Raw genomic sequence first — 8,907 nt, forward strand, 5'->3', positions numbered from 1 at the left:
AGATAAAAAGAACGTGTGTTGTATGTGCAACAAGTATCAAGCTTTTAAGAGAAACTTAACAGTCTCTCTGGTCAAATTCTAAGGCCGCATAAAAACTCAGAGTGTGACTGGAAAACCTTGCCTTATCCTCTTTACCACAAAACTGACCCTGCCCTACTTCCTCCATCCATGTACCCAACATACTTGCCCAGAACCTTCCAAAGCAAAGAAGCCTCCGACACGGCCTCCAGGAACCTCCAAATTCTCGGTGAAACCTGACTGCTTTGTAAAGTCTCCCGGAAGAAGAAAAGATCAAATGAGACTGGCTCAGCGGGGTCTTCCCGAGGTGACCCCAGAGTTAACGTATTTATTTTCACGCTGCAACTGCTGATTGCTTTACAGAGACATTTCATGCTATAGCTCTGCATGGAGCTGAGGACAAAAGTAACACTTTTATTAATGTTATAATTATTATAATTATTCTTTAACAAAGCTATTAAATAACCTGTACAAAGCCCAGCCCTGTCCTCGCAAGAAACCCAGCATTATTTCAACGCTCCCAAGGTCCTTCTGCTTTAATTCAGCAGCGTTTCCTATATACAAGGTCAGCCCAGGGTTGTCTCCTCAAATTCCCAGACGGTGGGAATGATTCAGAGCTTGCAATCGCCCTTGCGTGGCGCAGAGCTCCCAACCCTACCTCCCATGTTTGTCCTGGGCACAGGGTCCCAGTCTGCGGGTCGGGCCAGGGAAGCTCAGAGCCTGGCGTCATTTTAGGGGCGGGCGCAGGAAGGGGCAAGTGCCTCTGTTTGGTCTCCCCCCGAGGCCAGCTGCCCACAAGCCCCAGAACCACCCCGAAGTGATGCTGGGAACGAGTCCGAGGCGGGAAAGGCCTCGAGTCGCCCTGGGGTGGGCTCACAGGTCCCGCGTGTCCTCCCGCTTGACTCCGGCCTCGGCAACTTTGAGTTTCTTATTCTGGTGTGTCTTCACGTGCTTGGCGAGGTGGTCGCTGCGCATGAAGCGCTTGCCGCACTCAGGGCAGGAGAAGCGCTTCTCGCCTGTGTGAGTCCGCAGGTGCCGCTGCAGCTCGTCCGAGCGCGTGAAGCTCTTACCGCAAAAGAGCCAGTTGCACACGAAGGGCCGCTCGCCCGTGTGCCAGCGCAGGTGCGCCTTCAGGTGCGACGTCTTGCCGTACACTTTGCCACAGCCGGGCACATGGCACACGTGCTGCTTCTTCTTGCCCGGCTCTGCCTCGGGGGCGCCGCCCGCCGCCTGGCAGTTGGGGCAGCGGCAGCGGCGGCACCTCCTGGCCGTGGCCGCCAGGGGGGCCTTGGTTTGCAGCAGCGCGGCTATCTGGCTCTGGTACTGCGCAAAGTCCGACGGGCCCAACACCAGGCCCCGCTGCAGGGCTGCGGCGGCGGCAGCAGCAGCGGCCGCTGAAGCAGGGAAGCGGGGCGCGTGGGGACCCCCGGCACAGGCGCCGGACAAGCTGCTCCCTGGAACGCCGGAGGTCCCCGGACCTGTGCCCGCCTGCGGGATACTCCACCATGGGAGGTCGTCGGGGGCCGGGTTGGGGGACAGCTGGCGACATGTGGGCGGCGGCGGAGGTGGCGGCGGGGGCAATAAGTTGGAGTAGCCGGGCGGTAGCGCGGCCTGGGCCGCGTAGGGAACATATGCAGGCGCGCAGCTGGCGGGCAGCGCCGCCATGCTCGAGGGCAGCATCTTGACCGGTGAGAACTCGTAGGGGTATGAGGGGTCGGCAGGAGGGGTGAGCGGCAGCTCGTGTGCCGCCCCGAAGGACGGCTGCAGGTGCGTTTTCTGCGGCGTCAGCCCCAGGCTGGGATGTGGGGGCGGCAGCGCACCGGGCGAGTGTGCGGGCATGTCGGCGGTCCAGGGGTGAAAGAGCCTAGAGGGCGAGCCCAGCGCGGTGTCGTAGGGCACCTGCAGAAAGTCCGGGGGCGCCGCGGTGCCCGACTGGCCGATACGGCTACAGGTGGCGGCTAGCAGAGCCAGGGGCGAGTGCTTGCCCAGGTCCGGGGAGGCGCTGGGGGTGCGGTCCTGCATGGGCGGCGGCAGGGGAGGGCGGAGAAGAGACAAAGGTTAGCGCTCCTAGCACGGTCTCCAGGCCTGCCCGCAACCCCCACGCCAGCTATTATACCACCGCCCCTCCCCCATTCTGGCTGCCCCTCCCCGCCCCCGCACCCCACGCAGGCATCCAGCAGTCCTGGGAAACTTTTGGTGCCTGCGCTACCTGCACAAGGAGCGCACGAGCGCTTCCTTTTAACCTACTGTACTTAATTCAAAGAGACGCCACCGAACCTTAGAGGAAGCAGGAACAAAGTGGGAGGGGAGAGGGATCCGACCCGCCACTCCCGGCTCCGCGGTCAGAAGGGGCCCGGAAACACCCACAGAAAGGCTGCCCATCCGCCCTCCCTCTCATCTTTTAAGCTCTGTTTCCACGCTACTCTCGCGCTACTCCCCCGCCCGCTCCAGACTGAAATCAGCAGGAAGGCCCAGCAGGGTGAACTCGGGCCCTGTTCTCAGCCAGGCGCCGACCCCTGAACCACTCCTAGTTCCGCGCGTCCCTCCCCCGAAGGCCACACTCTGGACACCAAGGTTAGGTGTGAAGTTGGTGTGGGCACCCGTTGGTCTGACTCTTGCGGTATCTACCAAGCGGGATTCCCCTGGAGATTCAGGGTGCACAGAATACCAGGAGAGATCGAGACATGATCCTTCCCACCTTTCCCTCGTCCCTTCCGAGCCCTGCCTGACCTGGAGGAAGGCCTGCAGCGAGTCATTCCGGAGGACCGCCACGGCAGCCATGGTTACAGCTTGCGGGCCGTTGGCTGCGGAGCAGGGCGCAGCAGAGGCATGGAGACCCGAAGGTGAGGACGAATGGCCGCCCAGAGTCCCTCGCTGGTGCTCTGCGTGCTGGGGCCTTCCCCGCTTGCGCCCCTCACCGCACCCCGTTTGCTCGCCCTGCGAGCGGTCTGAGCGCTTCAGGATCACCTCCAAGAATTTGATAAGGACTTTGCTGGGCCGCCAGCCAGTCAGAGGGAAGATTTATGGCTTTGAAGTTTGCCGCTACCCAATCATCAAAGAATAGCGGCTCTTTCAGAAGCGAAAGCAAATCCTTTGAATCCACAAAGCTCCTATGGTGTGTTTGTTGGTCTGGATAAAAGAACTGATTATTAGGGGGGATGGGAAGGGAGGAGATAAAGGCGGGACAATTAATGAAGTAATCACTATGTGGGAAATGTATATACACAAATAATTGGATTTTCCTGATCAAAGGGGGCCTTGCCGCCTGGAGACCCGCGCTTGGGTTGCTTGAGACACTCTATCCCCCTCACCCCCACTCCCTTGCAATTAAAGATTTGCACCGAAGCAGCGCCCAGAGTGACAAAGTGTCTTTGTTATCTCCGGAGAAATCTGCCTTCGGCTTTAAGCGCGGGACTTTGAGACGGAGATGAGGGTAATTCTCTCCTCTCCCGTACTTACACACCCCACACCGGAACAGCACACGCACTGGCGTGAGCACATCTTGGACCCGAGGGAATTCCCGGGGCGGGGCGTGGGACGCACCTCGCCCCGCCCGCCGCGTGCCCCCTGCTCATGGTGGTGGAGCCACAGGCTTGGCTGTGACCCGGGGCGGGGCGGGGCCGGGCGGCCGCCCAGGGCGGCAGTGGGTGGCGCACACGCTTCAGGGCCACCCGCTTGACAAAAGACCGGGGCTCTCTAGTGACGTTCCTGCTGGCGACCTGAAAGTTTTCTTGGGCCACAACTTTTGCAAATAGCAAGCCTGGGAAGAACGCCGGTACCGCCTTTACCCCCAAAGCTAAGCTTGGCAGGACACCCAGAGAAACCTAACCCAGAATATGTACCCGAGGGAAGAAATATTGCTATCTCGCTCTTCTCTCCCCAGGCCAGCAGTGCTTGGCCCCATGGAGGGTCGTGTGCGGGGGGTGTGTGTGTGGGCGGGCGGAGCGGGGGGGGGGGGGGGGGAGTTGACCGCTGTTAGGCCCCAATGAAAGCCCCCAGCAATGCCAACAATTTCTCCCTCTAAGCTCACCCAGGGGAGTGCGCACTCTTGCAAGCGGCACAGACCAACCAGGGAACTCATAGGAAAAAACTAAGGCGGCGGAGGAAACCTTTTGTTGTTAACAAACTACAATAGTATGTACCAGGACAAATAGTCCTCCAATCGGAAAGAAAAGTCAATAAAAACTGTTCCCATCACTTTTAAAAAGAAAAGATAGTTCTTCAGGCACGAGGCGAGCTTTGGGTCAGGAAAATGCTCACCGGGCTGTGTTCCTAAACTTTCGCTGGCCCACCAAGCCTGGTCGAGGAGGGACAGTCGGCCACCTGCCTCTCTCTAGCCCAGGCTCAAGGCGGGTCCTGCTGGAGCTGAGACAACACCCGGATCCCCTCACCTGGAGGCGCAGTGTGCAGAAGGATGAAGAGATGGGGGGAGCACTGCAGAGTCCCCACTGCACAGGAGGGGATTAGGGGCCAGGAATAGCCACTGAGGTTCCTGGTGGGCAGCTGTGGCTCACCCGCTGCCTCGGTTAAGTTTACCTGAATCCACGACTGGGCTCCTGGCGGACACAGTCTCCTCTCTCTGAGGCTGTCGGCGGTGCAAGGGATCCTCCGAGCGGTCTTGTGCCCGGCCTTCCCATACGTGGTTCTCCCGGGGACTTCACAGTGGCCGGGACTGACGTGAGAAGACAGACTGGGTAATCTAACTCCAACCGGCTTCTGATTCAGAGTCTGCGCTGTATATTGGTGCCCCCTGCATCCCCCAAAGGGTCGGAACATAATGCCACAATGCCCACATTCCCCCATGCCCAGGGCTGGTCAGCGAAGTAGAAACATCTTGAGAGGAATGGGCCGCACGTGGCTCAAACACTACGAGCACTTCGAACGCCCCGTCATCGCACGCCTCCCTTCTCCCCAACAAGGTGTCACTCCAAGAACGCTGAGGAGTGACCGCATAGGTCGGCAAAGTGTTCTGGCTCCTGAAGATGAGGTCTGGGTGCTTTGGTATTGGGTGAAGTGGACGAGACTTATTGTTTTGCTCCAAGGCCAGGCAGACCTACCTTTTTCCATACCTTGTCCAGGGGTCGAGCCTGGGACCGGAAGGAGCCCTTTCCTGGATGCAAATCAGAGGCCAAGGAGTCCTTTGGTGCACCACCACACCAGCACCTGCCCCCGCTCTCTAAGCCGGTCTGGTCACTTAGCATGTTTGCTCCCTCACTCCTTTGAGTTCTTCCACCCCCAATCCCAACCCCGGTCCCAGGGAGGCTGAGCCAAGCAGGCTGGAAGACATTCTCATTTGCCTAATCTTTTCGCTATTTTAACAAAAAAGTAAGAAAGGCTAATTCACATCCCCGTAGTTGTTATAGAAAACTTCCTCCAAGATGTCCCCGCTGGCTAATTAAACCATCACCAGTGGCCAGCAGGGCCAAAGAGAGTGGTGGCTTAAGTGGTTAAGAGCTCGACTCTGAAAATCTAAATTCAGATTTCCACTTTATAGTTGGTGACTTTGATAAGCAAGTTACTCAACTTCTTTGTGCCTCAGTTTCCCCAATGTGTAAAATGGGGGTATATTAGTGCTCACCTGTAGAGTGCTTGTAGGCTTAAAAGACAACGTAAGACATGCAGTCTTCAGGGCAGTGCCAGGACAGCCACAGTAGGCTCCCTCTTGAGTGTTAGAAGTCCTTGCTCTTGGCCTCACCATCATTCGTGAAAACCTGCCAGGATTCCAGCCCTCCCAGGCCTGAGATGAAGTTCGGAGAGACTTTTACAAACGGATGTTTAGCCTCCCTCCCTTTGCATTCGGTGCTCCTGAAAATCTTATTCTTAATGAAGTAATGTTCGCAGCGTCCATTAAAAATGCAATGCCGGGAGATCAAAGTATAATATTTATTTTAGAAATTTGTTGCAATCACCAAGAGATCCAGGTATCAAGGCCAAATGTCAGTTCCGTTACACAAAGCCCCGCACCAGGGAAGAGCGTGTGGCTGCTCTGCCATAATGTAAAGAGACATCAAAGACCAAGCGCGCTGCAAAAGTGCGCAGCCGAGAGAGAGGGAGGGAGCCTGGGAGGACCGGGTGCGCCCCAGACGGCGCTTGGGCTGAAGGGCGGGGGTCAGTTCAAAGAGGTATCCGCTGGGGCTTGAGTTCACAGGAGGGAAGATTTAATGCGCTTTCTTTTGTTGGTGGGTGTGTTTGTGCACCGAGGACCCAGAAACTCCTCTGTGGTCCTCCAGCCCGAGGGAGGAGGTGCGGCAGAGTGGGAGGTTAGGAGGAGGCAAATGGGGAGCAAACTTTTAACTGCCGCAGGGCGGGGAGGTTGAATAGCAGCCCCTCAGCGGCTGCTGTTACCTCGGATCTACTCTACAGGCAGCTCTTTAAGCCCTAGGATTTCAAGACGAGAAGTTTGCCTTGCAGTTCCTTCACGGGCGAGGGTGATGGAGCATCGGGTGCCACCCGTGAAAAGAGGCGAGTAGGTGAACCCGTAGGGGCACTCGCATGATGGGGCGGACCGGCTCTGCACGCTCCGGGATCCACTTCAGAAAAAAAAAAAAAGTGTTTGCAGAGAACTCTGGGGTTGCTACTTCTCCCCTGAGCATGGTACCTCGCCTCAGGCATTTTCTTGCAGCCATCGGGGACTCGCGCCTCTGGAATCAATCTAACCAGTCACCCATCTCTATCTGATTTTTTTAAAAAAATCTACACATTATTCAGGTCATTTCAACAAATTCTTAATTCATTGGCTCTTTACAGCAGGGTGTTGCTTAACCGCCCAGGTCTGGCCCCTTCTCTGCCAAAGGCTAAATCTTCCAGTTGCCTGCATCAGCCTAGTTAATACAATATCAGTCGTTGCTTTATTAAGGTGCTGGTAGGGGAGGGGGCAGAATTTCCCTCGTGCTAACAGGATGCTGAGTGGCAGGAGGATGCCTGTGCATTTCTTCAGTCACTACAAACAAGTATTCTTAGAGCGGTCACTAGGCAGCCTTTTGAAGTACTAGAACAGAAAGCTCCTATTGTTTTTGGCTCTCGACATGGAAGGGATCAAACTTTGCTCCTTCAATTTGAAAGATCTTTTTTTAATGGTACGAGTGGGGGAAGGGTTACAATCTGAGACTAAGTTAACTTTGAGGACTTGGAGTGGTTTTGAAGTTTAAGCTGCAGACCCAATCACAGATGCTTTAACTCTTGGAGTCTGAAATGGGCTAGATCATTAACTGGCCCAGGGTGTTCAGCGGCAAGACATGATAATGCTGGGATTTTGGGAAAACACTGGATTGATTTTGAAAATTTCCTCAACTGGAAACCTTGAATTAACTTTAAGCTTAAACTTCAAAACTGAATCAGTATAGAATGAATAAAGAAGTGGACATCTAGATTTAGGAGGGATCTTTTATCTCATCCGATTCGATTCCCACATTGGGGCATTTACAATTGTTTTCAACAGCACTGTTATGGATATGAGTAATCTTTAGGCATAGACAAGGCCCCCTTACAAAAGACATATTGTAGGAGAAAATAGTGCCAAACTTCCTTTATTCAACATTTCTTTTCTTATTTATCCATTAGTATTCATGTTTCAAAATGATCCTGTGTTTTGATTTGTGACAAGAACCACTTGATGTCAGAAGAATAAAGGCACAGAGAAGTCCAAGGACGGAAGGTGATGGTAGGAGCCTGCAGAAGCTCAAGGTACCATTCTTCGGCTTTGTTCCATCTTTCTTTCTAGGCACAAGGAATCAAATTTTTACTGAGTGCAGAGACATATGTCCAGGTGAACGCAGGCACAGTAGAGGACTCCAGAGTTAAAGACGGGCCCTGCCCTTGGAGAATTTGGATTATAGTACTGAAGAAGAGAGAGATCATATAAGGAAGCCACAGTTGGGTCGCAGAATCATGGGGAGGATACTGAGGGCTGATGAAGGTGGTGAGGCCCAAAGAGGTGAAATGGCATCCTGAGATGACACAACACAGTGAAAGAACTGAGTCTTGTATACATTATTTTTATAGTGCTGTAGGGAACATGAGTATCGAAAGGAAATGTTCTTCATGTCCTATTGTCGATTTGTGTTTGCATTGCTTAAAAGAGATGAAAATGATAAACCTTTCTTTCACATTTAGATTTCTGGAAACTTGATCTAGACATAGCAATAAAATTAAAATGTGCATTAATATATGGAAAAATTACTTTGGATGCAAGCCTAATAAAGATTCTGTGTGAGTATTAAGAGATGCAGATAAACTCTGGACTCTTTGTTTCCAACGCTCTAAGTCCAGCACCCTTGGATGGAAGCGGGTGGGATTGGCTAACTTGGGCTGGAGAAAGGAGTGCTAGTGAGGTCATGGGTTTGGATTGTAATGTGCTCCAGTTTGTTGGTAGTAGCCTGTTGGGTAGCCAAAGTTTTTGCCCTGTCTGCGTGCACGTAGGTGCTTACATCCAGAATGTGTTTACCTGACTGTATGGCTGGAGAACCATGATGCTGCTGCCAATCACAACACTTTGGGATCTTGCCAAATCTCCCATTAACCCTATTTTATAGATGGAGGAATTGTAGCACAGAAGGATTAAGTAATTTGCCTAAGATTCTACTTCTTGTTATTAGAATTGAATCAAGATAATGTTACTCCAGAGTACAACCTTTTAACCATGACAGTAGAGTGTCTCTCTGAGTGAATGCAAATCTTTTTCTGTTTCTGGAAAAACAATTAAATGTATATGTGGGTCTGCACTGATATTATTAAATAAGAAATCTAGAATGATTTACTGGCCACATTACAGTTTGTTATTAGCCTTGTGGTGAAAATGTCAGTCCCATATGAGGGGTTTGCTATCTGTTTTAACCAAAGAGAAAGATGGGTTTTTGCCTTAGGGATTATAGTCCAGATCCAAGAAGTTTT

At 53.3% G+C, this 8,907-nt stretch overlaps 1 protein-coding gene across 1 annotated transcript; it reads right to left on the reverse strand.

The window, feature by feature from the left end:
• Positions 1-891: 891 nt before the first annotated feature.
• On the reverse strand, positions 892-2,799 carry SP5 (Sp5 transcription factor). Its single transcript, XM_011357773.1, has 2 exons — positions 2,749-2,799; positions 892-2,034 (listed from the first exon to the last, which is right to left on the reverse strand). The coding sequence occupies exons 1-2, from the start codon at positions 2,797-2,799 to the stop codon at positions 892-894; spliced, it is 1,194 nt and encodes a 397-aa protein (XP_011356075.1).
• Positions 2,800-8,907: the final 6,108 nt, after the last annotated feature.

This window comes from Pteropus vampyrus, unplaced genomic scaffold, assembly GCF_000151845.1.
Source record: "Pteropus vampyrus isolate Shadow unplaced genomic scaffold, Pvam_2.0 Scaffold2, whole genome shotgun sequence".
In the NCBI taxonomy this organism is placed as follows: domain Eukaryota; kingdom Metazoa; phylum Chordata; class Mammalia; order Chiroptera; family Pteropodidae; genus Pteropus; species Pteropus vampyrus.

Coding starts and splice junctions, on each gene's coding strand:
- SP5 (XM_011357773.1), bottom strand. CDS start 2,799: ATGGCTGCCGTGGCGGTCCTCCGGAATGACTCGCTGCAGGCCTTCCTC. Junction 2,035..2,748: donor CGCTGCAGGCCTTCCTCCAG/GTCAGGCAGGGC, acceptor CCGCCCATGCAG/GACCGCACCCCCAGCGCCTC.